Raw genomic sequence first — 18,509 nt, forward strand, 5'->3', positions numbered from 1 at the left:
GATGTTGTCTGAACTGGAGAATTTTAGTTATGAGAAAAGATTGGATAGGCTAGGCTTGTTTTCTTTGAAACAGAGGAGGCTGAGGAAAGACCTAATTGAAGTGTATAAAATTATGAAGCGTCTAGATAGAATGGATAGGAATGCCCTGTTCCCCTTGGTTGAGGGGTCCATAACCAGGGGTCATAGATTTAGGGTAAGAGGTAGGAGGTTTAGAGGAGATTCAAGGGGAGATTGTTTCACCCAGAGGTTGATGGGGATCTGCAACTCACTGCTTGAAAGGGTGGTAGAGGCAGAAACCCTCATAACATTTAGGAAGGGCAAAAATGCATGGGAACGCCACCACCTGCAAGTTCCCCTCCAGGGCAAACTCCATCCTGACTTGGAACGAGATCGCCATTCCTTCACTGTCGCTGGGTCAAAATTCTGGAACTCTCTTCCTAACAGCACTGTGGGTGTACGTACCCCACATGCAGTGGTTCAAGAAGGCAGCTCACCACCACCTTCTCAAGGGCAATTAGGGATGGGCAATAAATGCTGGCCTAACCAGTGACTGTCACATCCCATGAACTAATATATAAAAAAAAGTACTTGGATATGCACTTGAAGCGCTATAACCTACAAAACTATGGACTAAGAACTGGAAAGTGGGATTATGCTGGATGGCTACCTGTCAGCTGGCGTGGACTCGATGGGCGGCATGGCCTCCTTTCGTGCTGTAAATTTCTATGATTCTACGATTTTCTGTGAACCCGTGACAGCCCGTGACAGGACCTGGATAGCTTTCAGACATGGGCTGACAGTAAAGTGCCGCAATGAAGGTTCACAAGATTGATTCCTGGGATGAGAGTGTTGTCCTATGCTGAGAGGTTGAATAGTTTGGTCTTATACTCTCTGGAGTTTAGAAGAATGAGAGGTGATCTCATCAAAACGTCAAAGATTCTGAGAGGGCTTGATAGTGTAGAGGCTGAGCAGCTATATCTCCAGATTGGAGAGTCCAGAACTAAGGGTCATAGTCTCAGCTTAAGGGCCAGACAATTATGACTGAGATGAGTAGAAATGTCTTTGCTGAGAGGCTTGTGAATCTTCGGAATTCTCCATCCTAGAGGGCTATGGATATTCAGTCATTGAGTATATTCAAGACTGAGAGTGATAGATTTTTGGACTCTAAATGGTGTCAGGTGATATGAGGATAGAGCAGGAAAGAAGAGTTGAGGTCGAAGATCAGTCATGATCTTATTGAGTGGAGGAGCAGGCTCAAGGGGCCACATGGCCTACTCCTGCACTTATTTCTTATGTCCTTTTCTCACTCACTTGTTTGGGTCATTACAGCTTTGCTGCTTTCCTCTAGGTTCTGGTATGAATTTGATGGATATCCATGCACACGAGTGGTCCCAGCAGTGCCTTGATGCCTGTGCACCAGGTCTGAAGGAGAAGCTTGGTGCCCCGCAGCCATCACATTCTGTACTGGTAAGAAATTAACGAGAGGTTTAATGTTTGTTCTACTTATCAAAAACACTTGACTGTTCTTAAACAAGCAGTGTAGGGTAACAGAGGTGATGCCTAGTCTCTGAAAACAGAGCTGTAAGGAAAGTTCAAGCAGTTTAAGCTTGTTCTCATTGGAAAAATAAATCCTGAGTGCTTTAAAGTTATGAAGAGAGTAATTAAGTTTTCCAATCACTGGCAAAAGGTTTCTGATTCTAGGAGTAAAATAAAAAAGTTAGGAGTAAATAAATCATTTCAAAATACTGTTTCCCGCAATGGTAACTTTCATTGGGATAAACTAACAGGGAAAACTACAGAAGCAAATACAATAACTGAATTCAGGAGGCAACTAAGTGCCTTTCTGGAGAGAGGGAGATTGATAGAGCTGCTGTGATGGCTGAAATGATCAGCTAAAAAGGGAAGTTTTTTTGGCCCAAGTAGCTTATTTCTGTTCCTGAAATTACATTCTCAAAGATCTAATACATCAATTTCACATGACCAATCAGATACACGTCCTGATGTTTTGAAAGCTCTGAAAAATGGTCAGTGCACTGTCAAGTGTGTGCATTTTGCTTTGGCCATTACTTTCTGCTCCCCTATCTGATTATACTTTTAACCACAACAAAAACTTGGACTTTTATATTGTCTTTCATCTAACAGAACCAGCCAATGTGCTTTACAGGGGCATTGTGGAATGTTAAGAAAAAGGGTGAGGTTAGTTTGGTGGGAGGCGGGGGGGAAGGGGGTGATCGGCTTTTGAAGATACGAATCAAGACAGAAAAGGGCTAAAAAGAAAATTCTAGAATCTAGGGTCACGGTAACTGAATGCTTGGCAACCTACTTTGGAGTGGAGGATAAACTAGAAGTGAAAGAGTGGGAATTATCTACCCTTGGCATTGCCAGCCTTTCCAGTACCTCTTCCCTCTCAATTTTTACCCTATCCATTACATCTACTCTCTTTGCTTCTACCAATATTTTGTCAGATTGCTCTTCCTTAGTAACACTGATACAAAGGCCGGAATTTAATGCGCCCCCGCCCCCCCCTTCCCCCACTAGCAGCGGGCTAGGAGGCAGGGAAGGCGTAAAATCAGGTGGGAGGGTACCATGCCTGTCGCCTAACTGCCCTCACTGCTATTTTGCTAGCGGCGGGGAGGTGGCAAATGGCCCAGCTGCCCTTGGCCAATTGAGGCCCTTAAGTGGCTAACTAATTACCACTTTACGGTCTCTGCCCACCACTGCTGATATTTTACCAGCAGCAGATGGGCACTGTGGCACCTGAAGAGGCCGCCTAATAATATATGGTGGCCTCCTTGCAGATTGGTGGGGAACAGCCCTCCTAATCAGTCATACCTTGCCCCATGGTGGGACCCCCCCCAACAGCACAGGCTTGTCCCTGGCGTGCCCCAGCCCCCACCTTCCTTTTCTGGGGCCTCCTCCATTGTTGCTGGTCCTGCCTGGTGCAATCCAAGTAGTGGCCAAGCTGCCGGTGGTGCTGCTGGGACTGAAGAGCTGCGGGCCCTCTGCTTGGCCAACAACTCTTGGAGGCGGGTTGTCCTGCCTCACAGGGGCAGAAGCCTTGACTGAAGCCAGTTAAGGGCCTGAGGCACGCAAAATAGCAGCATGTCTTTCAAGCCCATCAGAGGCAGGCTCGCCCCCAGGTGGAGGGCCACCACCTTACCATTAAATTTCGGCCTCACCATTAAAGTACTCATTAGGTATTCTAGTCTTGCCCTGCGCGGCTAAGCATATATTACCCCTTTTGTCCTTAGGGCTGGCTGCACAGCTCCGTGGTTAACAAAATTGAGGCTCATGGAATAGGAAGATCAGTGTCCAGTTGGATAAAAAATTTGCTTAAGAATAGAAAACAGCGAGTTGTGGTAAATGGTGGTTTTTCAGACTGGAGGATGGTAGACAGTGGTGTTCCCCAAAGGTCAGTGCTGGGACCACTTTTTTTTGCTGCATGTAAATGACTTGCATATTGGAATACAGAGTAGAATTTCAAAATTTGCCGATGAGCCCAAACTTGGAGGAGTGGCAGACAGTGATGATGATACAAATCGCCTGCAACAGGACATAGATAGGCTAGCAGAATGGACTGACAAGTGGCAGATACAGTTTAATACAGACAAGTGTGAGGTGATTCATTTTGGCAGAAGGGATAAGGCGAGGCATATAGACTTAATGGCACAGTTTTAAAGAGTGTGCAGGAACAGAGGAATCTGGTGGTACATGTACATCGATCTTTGAAGGTGACAGGACATATCGAGAGAGTAGTTAGCAAAGCATATGGAATCTTGTGCTTCAAAAATAGTCATTGAGACAAAAGCAGGGAAGTTATGCTGAACATTTATAAAGCTTTCGTTAGGTTCCAACTAGAGTATTGTGTCCAGTTCTGGTCACCACAGTTCAGAATGGAACTTTGAGAGGATGCAGAGGAGATTTACCAGAATGGTTCCAGGGATGGGGGATTTTAGTTACAAGGTTAGGTTGCAAAAGCTGGGGTTGTGCTCCTTGGAGCAAAGGAGACTGAGGGGAGATTTTAGAGAGGTGTACAAGATTATGACAGGTTTAGATAAGTTAGACAAAGAAAAACTGATCCCTTTGTTATGACCGACCGCTCAAGTCAAAGCCTCCAATCTAAATATACGATTCTGATTGTGGTGGGAGAAACGCACTGTTGATTCAGTCCCGTCCTTCCACCGATCGCCTAACATATCATTTTAAACGTTCCAAATTAAGGAAAGACCCAGCCAAATTGTACCATTTGTTAATCCCTGAATGAGGCTAACCAAACCAGGTGTCTTTAGATCAACACATTAACTAAGAATTTAGTTTTTCTAATTAAACAAACACTACTAAGACATAAACAACATTTAAAATAGAAAAATTAGAGTTCTTGCATATTTACACTCCTGCCGAAGTGAAATCTTCCAATGTGGAATAGTCCAAGGTTGCTTGAAGTCCTCACAGCCTTCCGATGGGAGGAAAAAGGTTCTTCAACAGTAGTCTAGTTCAGCAGTTGAATTGATGCTCTTCTTTTCCAGCGATGAATTTCGAACAGTTCCAGAGATGTAGAGGAAAGGATAGCGAAGATGATTCTCGACAGGGGTGAGAGTAACAGGGTAGTTGTTATGGGGGACTTTAACTTTCCAAATATCGACTGGAAATACTATAGTTCGAGTACTTTAGATGGGTCAGTTTTTGTCCAGTGTGTGCAGGAGGGTTTTCTGACACAGTATGTAGACAGGCCAACCAGGGGCGATGCCACATTGGATTTGGTACTGGGAAATGAACCCGGCCAGGTGTTAGATTTAGATGTAGGTGAGCACTTTGGTGATAGTGATCACAATTCGGTTAGGTTTACCTTAGCGATGGGCAGGGACAGGTATATACCGCAGGGCAAGAATTATAACTGGGGGAAAGGAAATTATGATGCGATTAGGCAAGATTTAGGATGCGTAGGATGGGGAAGGAAACTGCAGGGGATGGGAACAATCGAAATGTGGAGCTTATTCAAGGAGCAGCTACTGCGTGTCCTTGATAAGTATGTACCTGTGAGGCAGGGAGGAAGTTGTCGTGCGAGGGAGCCGTGGTTTACTAAAGAAGTTGAAGCGCTTGTCAAGAGGAAGAAGAAGGCTTATGTTAGGATGAGACGTGAAGGCTCAGTTAGGGCGCTTGAGAGCTACAAGCTAGCCAGGAAGGATCTAAAGGGAGAGCGAAGAAGAGCAAGGAGAGGACACGAGAAGTCATTGGTGGATCGGATCAGGGAAAACCCTAAGGCTTTCTATAGGTATATCAGGAATAAAAGAATGACTAGAGTTAGATTAGGGCCAATCAAGGATAGTAGTGGGAAGTTGTGTGTGGAATCAGAGGAGATAGGGGAAGTGTTAAATGAATATTTTGCGTCAGTATTTACAGTAGAGAAAGAAAATGTTGTTGAGAATACTGAGATTCAGGCTACGAGGCTAGATGGGATTGAGGTTCACAAGGAGGAGGTGTTAGCAATTTTGGAAGGTGTGAAAATAGATAAGTCCCCTGGGCCAGATGGGATTTATCCTAGGATTCTCTTGGAAGCTAGGGAGGAGATTGCAGAGCCTTTGTCCTTGATCTTTATGTCGTCATTGTCGACAGGAATAGTGCCGGAAGACTGGAGGATTGCAAATGTTGTCCCCTTGTTCAAGAAGGGGAGTAGAGACAGCCCTGGTAATTATAGACCTGTGAGCCTTACTTCGGTTGTGGGTAAAATGTTGGAAAAGGTTATAAGAGACAGGATTTATAATCATCTTGAAAAGAATAAGTACATTAGAGATAGTCAGCACGGTTTTGTGACGGGTAGGTCGTGCCTCACAAACCTTATTGAGTTTTTCGAGAAGGTGACCAAACAGGTGGATGAGGGTAAAGCAGTGGATGTGGTGTATATGGATTTCAGTAAGGCGTTTGATAAGGTTCCCCACGGTAGGCTATTGCAGAAAATACGGAAGTATGGGGTTGAAGGCGATTTAGAGCTTTGGATCAGAAATTGGCTAGCTGAAAGAAGACAGAGGGTGGTGGTTGATGGCAAATATTCATCCTGGAGTTTAGTTACTAGTGGTGTACCGCAAGGATCTGTTTTGGGGCCACTGCTGTTTGTCATTTTTATAAATGACCAGGAAGAGGGTGTAGAAGGGTGGGTTAGTAAATTTGCAGATGACACTAAGGTCGGTGGAGTTGTGGATAGTGCCGAAGGATGTTGTCGGGTACAGAGAGACATAGATAGGCTGCAGAGCTGGGCTGAGAGATGGCAAATGGAGTTTAATGCGGAAATGTGTGAGGTGATTCACTTTGGAAGGAGTAACAGGAATGCAGAGTACTGGGCTAATGGGAAGATTCTTGGTAGTGTAGATGAACAGAGAGATCTTGGTGTCCAGGTGCATAAATCCCTGAAAGTTGCTAACCAGGTTAATAGGGCTGTTAAGAAGGCATATGGTGTGTTAGCTTTTATTAGTAGGGGGGTCGAGTTTCGGAGCCACGAGGTCATGCTGCAGCTGTACAAAACTCTGGTGAGACTGCACCTGGAGTATTGCGTGCAGTTCTGGTCACCGCATTATAGGAAGGATGTGGAAGCTATGGAAAGGGTGCAGAGGAGATTTACTAGGATGTTGCCTGGTATGGAGGGAAGGTCTTACGAGGAAAAGCTGAGGGACTTGAGGTTGTTTTCGTTGGAGAGAAGGAGGAGGAGAGGTGACTTAATAGAGACATATAAGATAATCAGAGGGTTAGATAGGGTGGATAGTGAGCGTCTTTTTCCTCGGATGGTGATGGCAAACACGAGGGGACATAGCTTCAAGTTGAGGGGTGATAGATATAGGACAGATGTGAGAGGTAGTTTCTTTACTCAGAGTAGTAAGGGCGTGGAACGCCCTGCCTGCAGCAGTAGTAGATTCGCCAACTTTAAGGGCATTTAAGTGGACATTGGATAGACATATGGATGAAAATGGAATAGTGTAGGTCAGATGGTTTCACAGGTCGGCGCAACATCGAGGGCCGAAGGGCCTGTACTGCGCTGTAATGTTCTTAAAAAAAAAACAGTTGCAGTTCAGTAGTTAAAGGAATTTGGTTATTTTCTTTTAAGGAATTAATCTGGCTTGACATCAGAATTCTGAGAGTATCATAAATAAGGTTTAAATAAACTGAGAGAGAGCTCTCATTTCCTTCAGTATATGCTGGTCCAGCTGTCTGTCTGTTTCTCAAAAAACAGTTTTTCAATTAGATTCAAATATCAATCGGCAACAATGTATCTCATGTCTTTGGTCCTGAGTGGCTGTATCCTGTAGCAACGAAAATGCACTCTGAATCACAGTCTCTGAGTGGCTGTATTCAGGGGCAACGAGAATGCATTCTTTGAATCACAGTCTGTGAGTGGCTGTATTCCAGGGAAATGAGAATGCATTCTTTGACTCAGTGTCTGGAGCTTGTTGCCTTCAAGCAGTATTGCTCCTTTTCCAGCGTTAAAGGCACACCGCATTCTTCCCGGAAATAAAAATACAGGATCATAACACCGTTAACTGATGGTACTGAAGGAGTAGGACACACAGATTGAGGATTTTGGGCAAGAGAAGTAGGGGGAATGTGAGGAAGAACTTTTTTTACACAGTGAGTGGTAATGACCTGGAACTTGCTGTCTACCAGGGTGGTGGAAGTGGAAACAATGATTGATTTCAAGAGGAAATTGAACGGGCACTTGAAGGAAATAAACTTTCAGGGCTGCGGGGATCAAGCAGAGGGGAGTGGGACTGACTGAATTGTTTCGTGGAGAGCTGGCTTGGATTGGAAGGGCCGAATGGCCTCCTTCCGTGCCATAAATAACTCCATGACTATGACTCTGTGACTCCAAGAATTTACCTGCAAGGTTTAGAGAGGACAGAATAATAGTGAATTCCGTAGAAAAAGGGCAAGGAAGCTGAGCTGCAGATGGATATTGCCTAAGATGAGGAGTCACTTGGCATAGAGGAAAAAAAGAACGAAAGTTATCTAAGGGAAGAAACTTGGGGTGGCCAACTTGGCATTGGTAGGACTACAGGAATGTTGAAGGAGTGATGAGAGGGACAGAGACAGGTAAAGCGCTTGAAGGCCGGTAGGTACCAGAGTGGTCGGGGAAAGGCTTACTGATGACAGTCACAACACTATTGTGGCAGTTTGAGTATGACAGGTGTGGGAAAGTTTTGGAAGATGGGGAGGCTTAAGTCAGCTGTAAGATTTCAGTCAAAACAAAGATGTCCATATGATCATTTACACTGAGGTTGTGGATGGCAAGGGTCTTATGGGTGAGCAGACAGTCTGCAAAGGGAAATGGGAGAGGGTGGTGATTGTTGGTAGGTCAGAAGAGTGCAGGAGTTCTGTGGTGGGTAAGGTGAGCAGGATGGAAAGGAAATTGGGGGCAGTGAATGACCAGTGCTCGTACTGGATGGGAATTCCAATAAGGAAGCTCAGTGTCTAACCCAGGAGCTAACACATGGTGGCATACCAGGTGATCATTTCTTGCAAGCAGGTTACTCCAGACTCTCTCGAACTGAGCTAGCCTTAAAATCACCTTTTGTTTAAACACTGTATCCTCGAGAACATTTGATCTGGGACTAACTCCCCAGTTATCTTCAGTATCTGAGTGATGATAAAGGAAACCTTTTGTGCTTCTATTAACTGACTGCTATTTGTGATAGCTGCATGCATGAGGAATGTCAATTAACTTTTACTTTTCTAAGCCATTCCTCGGTTTCTGTTTAGGGCTCAATATCTCCATACTATGTGAAACGCTTTGGATTCAATTCTGAGTGTAAAGTCATTGCTTTTACAGGAGACAATCCAGGTAAGAATACAGTCTTGAATTTTGTAGCAAATTCAGCTGCCATCTTTCTAAGAGTTGACCGAGTGAGTACTGATGGATATGTCATTGATACAGTAAGACACTCTAATGATCACTGGGCACAGATTCCTTCTGGACAAATTTATAGGGATTTAGAAATTGGTTCACTTCAGAGTAAGATGGATATAGAACTGGCTCGGTCATAGAAGACAGAGGGTAGCAGTAGAAGGGTGCTTTTCTGAATGGAGGGCCGTGACTAGTGGTGTTCCGCAGGGATCAGTGCTGGGACCTTTGCTGTTTGTAGTATATATAAATGATTTGGAGGAAAATGTAGCTGGTCTGATTAGTAAGTTTGCGGACGACACAAAGTTTGGTGGAGTTGCGGATAGTGATGAGGATGCAGCAGGATATGGATCGGTTGGAGACTTGGGCGGAGAAATGGCAGATGGAGTTTAATCCGGACAAATGTGAGGTAATGCATTTTGGAAGATCTAATACAGGTGGGAAGTATACAGTAAATGGCAGAACCCTTAGGAGTATTGACAGGCAGAGAGATATGGGCGTACAGGTTTACAGGTCACAACGCAGGTGGATCAGGTAGTCAAGAAGGCATACGGCATGCTTGCCTTCATTGGTCGGGGCATTAGATTAGATTAGATTAGAGATACAGCACTGAAACAGGCCCTTCGGCCCACCGAGTCTGTGCCGAACACCAACCACCCATTTATACTAATCCTACACTAATCCCATATTCCTACCAAACATCCCCACCTGTCCCTATATTTCCCTACCACCTACCTATACTAGTGACAATTTATAATGGCCAATTTACCTATCAACCTGCAAGTCTTTTGGCTTGTGGGAGGAAACCGGAGCACCCGGAGAAAACCCACGCAGACACAGGGAGAACTTGCAAACTCCACACAGGCAGTACCCGGAATCGAACCCGGGTCCCTGGAGCTATGAGGCTGCGGTGCTAACCACTGCGCCACTGTGCCGCCATAGTGTATAAAAATTGGCAAATCATGCTGCAGCTGTACAGAACCTTAGTTAGGCCACACTTAGAATATTGCGTGCAATTCTGGTTGCCACACTACCAGAAGGATGTGGAGGCTTTGGAGAGGGTACAGAAGAGGTCTACCAAGATGCTGCCTGGTGTGGAGGGTATTAGCTATGAGGAGAGGTTGGATAAACTCGGATTGTTTTCTCTGGAATGACGGAAGTGGAGGGGTGACATGATAGAGGTTTACAAAGTTATGAGTGGCATGGACAAAGTAGATAGTCAGAAGCTTTTTCCCAGGGTGGAAGAGTCAGTTACTAGGGGACATAGGTTTAAGGTGCGAGGGGCAAAGTTTAGAGGGGATGTGCAAGGCAAGTTCTTTACACAGAGGATGGTGAGTGCCTGGAACTTTCTGCCAGGGGAGGTGGTGGAAGCAGGTACGATAGCAACGTTTAAGAGGCATCTTGACAAATACATGAATAGGATGTGAATAGAGGGATATGGTCCCCGGACGTGCAGAAGGTTTTAGTTTAGACAGGCGTCAAGATCGGCACAGGCTTGGAGGGCCGAATGGCCTGTTCCTGTGCTGTACTGTTCTTTGTTCTTTGTTCTACTGTTTGTACCAACAAGCTGTTGTACTGAATCATCTTTAATACAGACCACAAATGTACTGGGGCCACATTATAACCCAGTCCACTGTAGCATGGAAGTCGATATAATGTGGATCTGTCTTGGACCCCAGAACGTTACTCAGCCCACACAGTGACTAGAGTAGGAAATTTTAAAATCTACCATTTGTGCGGTAGGGAATGCTCTGCTAAGGGGTTGTGGTACATTTATTGGGGAAGAGTTGAGGGAGTGTTAATCTGCATTTAAGTGTCCTGGGAGAGTTTGATACTGGCACCGGAATGGGAAAGCATTTGATGAACACAAAATCCAGAAGGATAGAAAATCTTCACTCATTTTCCTGAATTAGCATAGCATAAGTTCAGCTCGGGAGCTGGTTCTCTTGCCACTTGGAGGATGTTGCTTCCGTGATTTGAGATGTTCCAGACATTACATAGTGCTCAGCACTTGTTACGATCAGGTGAGAAAGGTGTCTATGGGTCTTTCTCAGCCTTCACCTGGACCTTTTGTAGCAGGGTCTTCATTTTAAACACACCATGTTTTGAGCTCCCCCTTGGTGAATCCTTGTTCACCACTTTCCAATTATAAGGCAAAGAAATAAGCATAAGCAGGCTTTCTTAGGTTTAAAGAAGAAAAGTGAAATTGCTTAAACTTAAACTCTAATTCGGTTAATGCCTATGGATACACGCCGCGCCCCACGCTAGCATGCATACGCGATACGCATATACAAATAGAGACAGAAAAGAGCAGAAGAAAAAATAAAGTAGAGAGGTTTGAGGCAATATCAGAAGAGTTTCTTGTTACTGTGCTTTGGGCTCACTGTAGTCCTTTTGTAGGTAGTCTTGCTTTTCGTTGGGACCCTGTATTCTTAAACCTTGTTCACTGTAGGAGACTTTTCTCTCTTGGGGTTCATGTGTCTTCAATGGGTCTTCAGTTCCATGAGAAAGAGATGGGAGCAGACAGGAGAGAGATGATCTCAGTCCAGGAGCAAACAGCTTTGAGTTCAAATTCAAAAAACTCTAACAGCCAGTTAGTCATGTAACTAAACTGGTCTGACCACATCTGTTTGTGTATTCGACCATCTTAGCAGTTAACCTGGAATGCTAGGCTCTCTACCTTCAACATCTGGTAATCAAAAGTCCATTGTGGATTAAATTGGAGCAGGGAGTAGCCCCTTTGTCCTTTCCAAGTACTGTCTGTTACTATGCAAATGTCTTTCCAGTCAAGGGTTTGGTGGTTCTTTTTTAAAGCAAATTTTTTCTTTACTCCAGTAACAGTTTAAAAAAATCAATGTTCATGTGGCGAAATTAATTTCTCATTCTTGGCAGGTGGGGGCCTGCATGACACTCTGCTTTGTGTTAAGCAAACAGAGACCTCCTTTGTTTAGCGAGGAAAGGGTTATGATTTTAAAAGCATAAAACTATAGATTTGTGTGTCATTACCTGAAAATTTCCAATCAATCAAAAAAGATTCTGGGTGTGGCAGTGAAATGAGAGATTAATGTACCAATGTCACCGGACTAGTTTGCTTTCTTTGATACAATTTATATAACGGCTTAAATATTTTCACACACAGTGTATTAAGCAAGGATCTAAGAGTATGAAACTGCCCATTGAGGGGCACACAATGCAACTCTTCAGCCAGTTTCCCAGATCTGTGAAAGGACAAATGTCATTGGCACTTTGCACTTTTGAAAGGACCTCGCAGTACAATGGTCTCACCTATAAAGTCATCTTGAGATATGGTCCCCGTGGACTGCTTTAGAGTGGGGCCCCAGTGTAATTTGTGGAGATGTGGAGAAGGATAGATTCAGAAACAAACTGAGAAAAGGAAAAATAAAAGACTCGTTACATTAAAGAGATATGTTTGAGAGGGATAAATGGATCTGCAGAGAGTGGCCATGTTGTGGATCTTTTTACTTTTGGGATGTGGGTGATGCTGACAAGGCCATATTTATTCCCCATCCATAGTTGCATTGAGAAGAAACCACCTTTTTGAACCACTGAAATCCTTGTTGTGATATGCTCCCGCAATGGTGTTAAGTAGGGAATTATAAGGTTTTAGTCAGCAATGATGAAGGAACAACACTATGGGCTGGATTTAATGAGGCCATTTGGAGTGGGAATGGAGGCGTTGGGGGGATGAAGAATAGCGTTGGATGCATCTGCCTGGAAATCCAGCGTCGTGACGTTGGTTCCAGATTTAGTCAGCGGAGGAAAAGCTCCAAGACTGCGGCGCCGCCCCGATGCAACGGGAATGCAATTTAAATTGTTGAACATATAGTTATAATAAATTTGCATGCAATATATAGTGATTTGGTGGGAGGTTTGGAATTAAGTGGACGATGCAGTGGTTAGTACCGTGACCTCACAGCTCCAGCGACCCGGGTTCGGTTCTGGGTACTGCCTGTGCGGAGTTTGCAAGTTCTCCCTGTGACTGCGTGGGTTTCTGCCGGGTGCTCCGGTTTCCTCCCACAGCCAAAGACTTGCAGGTTGATAGGTAAATTGGCCATTGTATATTGCCCCCAGTGTAGATGGGTGGTAGGAGAAGGGTGGGGATGTGGTAGGAAATATGGGATTAATGTAGGATTAGTATAAATGGGTGGTTGTTGGTTGGTTCAGACTCGGTGGGCCGAAGGGCCTGTTACAGTGCTGTATCTCTCTATGGACGGCTGGGCCTCACCTTCAGATCCCTGGTCATTGAAAGGTGGCGGCACCAAGGCAAGGCCGCAGTGCCTTATGGGAAGGCAACCATAACGAGTGCTGGATAGGGCAAGAGGGGGGACTGGAGGCCGTTGTCAGTCTGCAGTTCTGTGAGGTCTGCACGGATGGGCTTGGTCTTGGGTGGCAGTACCGAGTGGTCTTGGTGCCAGGTGGTAGTTTTGGGTGGTCTTGGTGTTGGGTGGCAGCATCGGGTTGGCGTGGTTTTGGCTGACAGTACTAGGTGGCTATACTGCTGTGTGGCAGTACTGGGTGGCCATACTGCTGGGTGATGTGCAATGTGCATTATGTGAGACAATATAAATTATATTCAAGTTTAGTCAAGAACCGAACATGCAATTCACAGTTGGTGAGACAGTCAATTGCAATGTTGATAGTTCCAGCAAATGATAGAAAATACAATCTTATTTCTAGTAGAGAATCCAATTTTTTAAATCCAAGTATTGTTAAAGTAAAGTATTTAAGTAGGATATCCATCAATTGTTAAAGTAACATGTACCTTAAATCCCTGAATAGAAGACTATAGAGTTAGTGAGCTACCTCTGTTCCAGGTAAAGGGAGAATTTTCATTGCTTCACTCCAATAGTCATACCTTTACTATGAGAGACATTGGAGCGAGTCCAACAAATCTAAAAATCCAGTATGTACTTCCAATATTTATACTGTTTTTCAAGTTACATAACTAATTTCTTATGTTTGGGTAGTGTTACCTCAACTGTAAGTAAGTTTGTCCCCGTTTATTTCCCAAATAAGTTTTATAACTGTTAATTGCGAGGTAAGGTCTGCCCTCTTTGATTCCTAAGAAAGTTTGTATAACTGTTAATTTCTAGGTAAGGACTGGGCCTTTTTGATTTCTAAGAAAGCCAGGCCAGTAGTAAGCTGCGAGCCTCGTGATGGTCAATTTTTCATTAGTCATCTAACTGTTTCAAGATTATAATCCTGTTTTTGGGTTTGGTTAGCTTTGTCAAAAATTCAGTTGACTGTGGTTTGGGGCTAACAACATAAAACTGTCTTATCAAATATTATACTGTGGTAGCTTTTGTGACAGTTTGCAAAACTATGTTATCAATGTTTTATCCTGTGGTGAGGTTTGTGACTTTAGGAACAAATCCCTCTTATCAGAAGTAGCTTTTATGGTTTTATGGTTCTAAGATGAGACCAACTTTTTCATTCAGAAGCTCATATCCATTTAGTATTATAGAGATGAACCTTTCTTTTAACCTTTTTGGAAGATGAACCCTTTTAAAAATGTTTTAATTCCCTCGCTCATAGGAAAATAACTCTTTTAACTTTATAATCCCTCATTATGGACGGATTCCTTCACATCCTCCCTTGACCAGCATGAGTGCGAGCAGCAAGTGAAGATAGTTTTAACCAAGTGATGTCCTCAAGCAGGATATTCAACAGAGTGCCAATATTTATCAAATGAACTTCAAAGAGTACAATGAGAAATTTCAATACGGCAAGATTTAGAATAGTCTACTCATATGCTATAGCTGTGCTCCTCTACATCATCCGAAGGCCAATATTTAGCCTCATGACAAATTGGATAGACTTTTGAACAATTATGGGTAGGAATGAAATTTGTAAGGGTGAGGCAAGGAGAAGTCTCAGTGTCTGATGAGCTGGCTGAATCTTGGCACACTGAGTCATGTCCTTGAAGATTATCAGTTGATCGTTGAATTCTGTTGATAAGGTGGAGGAGTCAGTGGAAGTGTGGTGGCAGAAAATGAGTTTTGAACATCCATTTGTAGGCTTACAACAAGGTTGTTCAATACTGTGATTAGACGTCGCTCTCAAATCCGGAGAAATCTATTTTATCAATAAAGTCTCCAAAGGTAATTGTATCGTATTTCACTGTTGGAGAGAAGTTATCATTTTACAACTAAACTGAGGATCACGATCCCAATCATAGTGAGTACTGGAATATATGTATAATACACAATGATGTATGAGAAGACACCAAAACTACTTCCAAATGTTCCTGAGACAGTATCAATGATCCATTGAATAGCAGATTCAGTAACAGAAGCTAACCTTGGCATTGCCTCTATAATACCTTGACCGATAGCCTGAAGCCAATCTGGAGCTTGCCAAATATTTACTTCAATTTCAATAGCAAGTGTTATGCACTTTTAACAGTATCCTCGACTGAGTAATTAGTAAAGGTAAGAATCAGTTCTATGCCCAGTAACTGGCTAAGAATTGTAATAAGTTTGCTAAGTTTAATAGGCGTATAAATTGTACTAGGGGTGTAGGAACTTCTAGATCCAGAGGATTTAACATATTGGAGAGTGTGTCCACAACAGGTGACATCTTTAGAGGGTGTTATCATCCAGGTGGCTAGGTTCAGACCACAGTAAGAACACCTGGAAGCTGTAATGACCTCAAAGGGCCCATTCCCCAAAGAGAAATGTGGCCAGTAATCTGGTCTAACTGGTGTAGAGGTAACAGGGCAGTTTATCTGAACCTTTGCCACATTGCTTAAATTTTTCCCATTTATGACAGATAAGGAACTCCTGATCGGTGCATTCCTCTGCACGAAATCTCATGGAGGTAGAGTTATGTCCAGTTAGTATTATAGAGATGAATGTTTTTTTAACCTTTTAGGAAGATGAACCCTTTTGAATTTTTAATCCCTCATTCATAGGAAAATAACTGTTTTAACCTTATAACTCCTTATTGTGGTCTGATTCCTGCATATGCACTGCAGCAGAAGAGAGGTACGACACTTACCATGGCTCCAGTTGAATGACCATCGAGCATGCCATTGGGCTGCTGCTGATGAGATTCTGGTGCCTGGATCGATCTGGTGGTGCCCTGCAGTATGCTCCCAGCGAGAGTCTCGTGAATCATGGTGGTGTGCTGTGCTTTGAAAAATCGAGCACTGTAGAGGGGGGAGGGGGGAGGCATTGTATGAACAGGACATGACTGAAGCCAGTCCTCAACCGATGAGGAAGATGTGGAGGAGGCTAATGAGCAAGCAGCACTGGATATTGAATCCCTTGCACTGGAAACCAGGCAGATTGAGCAACAGGCCAGGAAGGGAAAAACCAATCTTATACTTACCTGTTTCCAGCTACCATGCTGATCAGGCTGCCCCTTGGCCTAGAACATCAGGCGGCTGTCCTCTGGCTGTCTGAGGCCTGGAGGGCCTCTGTTGCCTGAGGGTTTCCTGCGCAGGTGCAGGACTGTCGTAGCTAGTGGAGCTGGGCTGACTGACGGAGGGGCTGAGGAGCCGTTGTCTACACTCAGATGTGGAGGTAAGCCTCCTCTTCCTCCCTTTCAAGGCTTACTTTAACCTTCTGCTGACCAACAAAGGAGGAGGATCTGGAGAAGACTCCATGCCCTTCGTCCTTCTCTCGCGTTGCCACTGCTGCATTGAGCTCATGGCCAAGGTGATGGTGTGCAGGTCTGCATGCATCTGTGGGATCTGGCTCTCCATGAGGGTTGCCAACCTCTCGATGGAGGAAGCCATGTGCTCACATGCCTGAGACATGACAGCACACATGGTATGGATGGACACCTCCATCATGCTCATGGCTGCGCATGGCCTCTGACAGCTCCGCCAGATATTACCTTACCTCTCTCTGCAACTCCAGCACGTTCTGTGCTGTTGACATCAGAGACTCATCATCAGCCTGAGGCTCAGCATAGGTCTGGCTTCCCAAAGACCTCCGACTGTCAGAGGTCTCGGCTGTCTCAGCGTCAGCCAGCTGCTCAGAGGCGTGTGTGATGCACTGACCAGCTTGTGACCCTGATTCTAATGCCAAGCGTAAACCCACAAAAATGAAAGTATCTGTGCTGGTGGTAGGTGCAGGAGAGTCATGTGATGGTGTATCCTCTGACTGCTCCTCCTCAGTGGTTTACTGCTGTCCCTCTTCTGATGGAGTCTCTTGTGGTTGCCAACCTGTGTGAGAGAAAACAAGCATGTGGGTTAGGCATTCCAGATCTTGTCATGCCAGCCATGTTTGATGTGGATCTCCAGAGGTGTGCTGGGTGTCAATAGAAGACAATCCTCACTGTCTTGCCCGGAGACTCCAGTCTCACCATCTGCTATTGAGCGGCCGCCCTGGGTCCCTGCTAACTCCAGTGCTTCATTCTCAGCTGCTGAGAGAGGCATTTCCTCCACCAGTTCACGAGATCTCCCTGTTGTTATGGGCCCACATGTCCTGCAAGTGAAAAGAGGGAGATAGTCATACTTCACGGGAAGATCTACAGGACAGGTGTGCTAGTGGCAGCTCCTCGTCCCCTGCTGGGATTTCCTATATGGCTCATCCCCATGTCAGCTCTTAGGGGAGGTAATGGAGGGGAGCTGTGAAAGAAGGTGGCTTGTGGTCAAGATGCAGCCATGCATCTGGCAGGATGTGTTGATGCCTAACCCTTTTGTCAGCACCTTGTGGTGCCTCCCTCCTCATTCCTGTGCAGCCTCCCGCGTAGCCACGTGCAGTCCCCAAAAAGGACAGTGGTATGTAACGCTCACTTTGGCAGACCGAAGCTGGGGAACAGGACCTCCTGTCTTTCCCTTGCAGCCTGGAGGAGAATCTCAAGGGAGGCGTCGCCAAACAGTGGGGCCACCCAGTGTCTTGCCTCTGTCATACTTGGCTTCCTTGTCAGGGATTGGGGGGGCTCCAAGAATCACTCCAGCACCAGTTTCAACAGTAAACAGCAAATGACTCAAAGGCAGTAATGAAAGCAGGGATAACAGGGCTTTAAATATGTCACCAGCACCTGCTGTCGAGTTATCTGATGCCACATTCGGCGCCTCAAATTCCATTCCCGTCATGTAATTGGCCATTAATCATTATTATAATTGGCTGCCCACCACGTGATTGCGGTGGGCCGACCGCACCCTTGACGAGCTCACTTCCAGGTCTGCTGCCAGAAATCGCGACGGTACCACTAAATCCAGCCCTATTATGTGCAATTTAGGATGATGTGCAACTTGGAGGATCCTATACTTTCTTGGTAGAAATTGCAAAACTGGGAGGTGTTATTGGAGTTGCTAGAGGTAGTACATACCATAGCTACTGTGCATTAGTGGTAGAAGGTATGGATAGTAGGTTCTGTTGCAGGGCTACTGATCAAATAGACTGCTCTTTCTCAGACTAGCATTGGTTTCCTTCTGTTTTTACTTACGCAGTTCTGAAAGCTGAAATAAAAAGAGGAAATCCAAGCAGTGCCTAGCAGAACCTTCAGCATTTTCAAAGAGAATAGTTAAGTTAATGTTTTTTGTTTAAATGTTGTACACTCTTGGTCAGAATCTAGTTTAATGAAGGGTACACCCCTGAAACATTAACTTGCCATTTTCCTTTCCAGATGCTGACTAACCTGTTGTGTA

At 44.7% G+C, this 18,509-nt stretch overlaps 1 protein-coding gene across 5 annotated transcripts in view; it reads left to right on the forward strand.

Annotated features, from left to right (window-relative positions):
* xylb (xylulokinase homolog (H. influenzae)) overlaps nucleotides 1-18,509 on the forward strand; it is a 319,204-nt gene that overhangs the window by 76,616 nt on the left and 224,079 nt on the right. For all 5 annotated transcript variants that reach the window (XM_068015166.1, XM_068015134.1, XM_068015149.1 and 2 more), the window contains 2 exons: nucleotides 1,349-1,467; nucleotides 8,743-8,824. In XM_068015166.1, coding sequence (XP_067871267.1) covers nucleotides 1,349-1,467; nucleotides 8,743-8,824 — 201 coding nt within the window. The remainder of the gene's footprint in view (nucleotides 1-1,348; nucleotides 1,468-8,742; nucleotides 8,825-18,509) is intronic.

Source organism: Heterodontus francisci, chromosome 2 (assembly GCF_036365525.1).
Source record: "Heterodontus francisci isolate sHetFra1 chromosome 2, sHetFra1.hap1, whole genome shotgun sequence".
Taxonomy (NCBI): Eukaryota; Metazoa; Chordata; class Chondrichthyes; order Heterodontiformes; family Heterodontidae; genus Heterodontus; species Heterodontus francisci.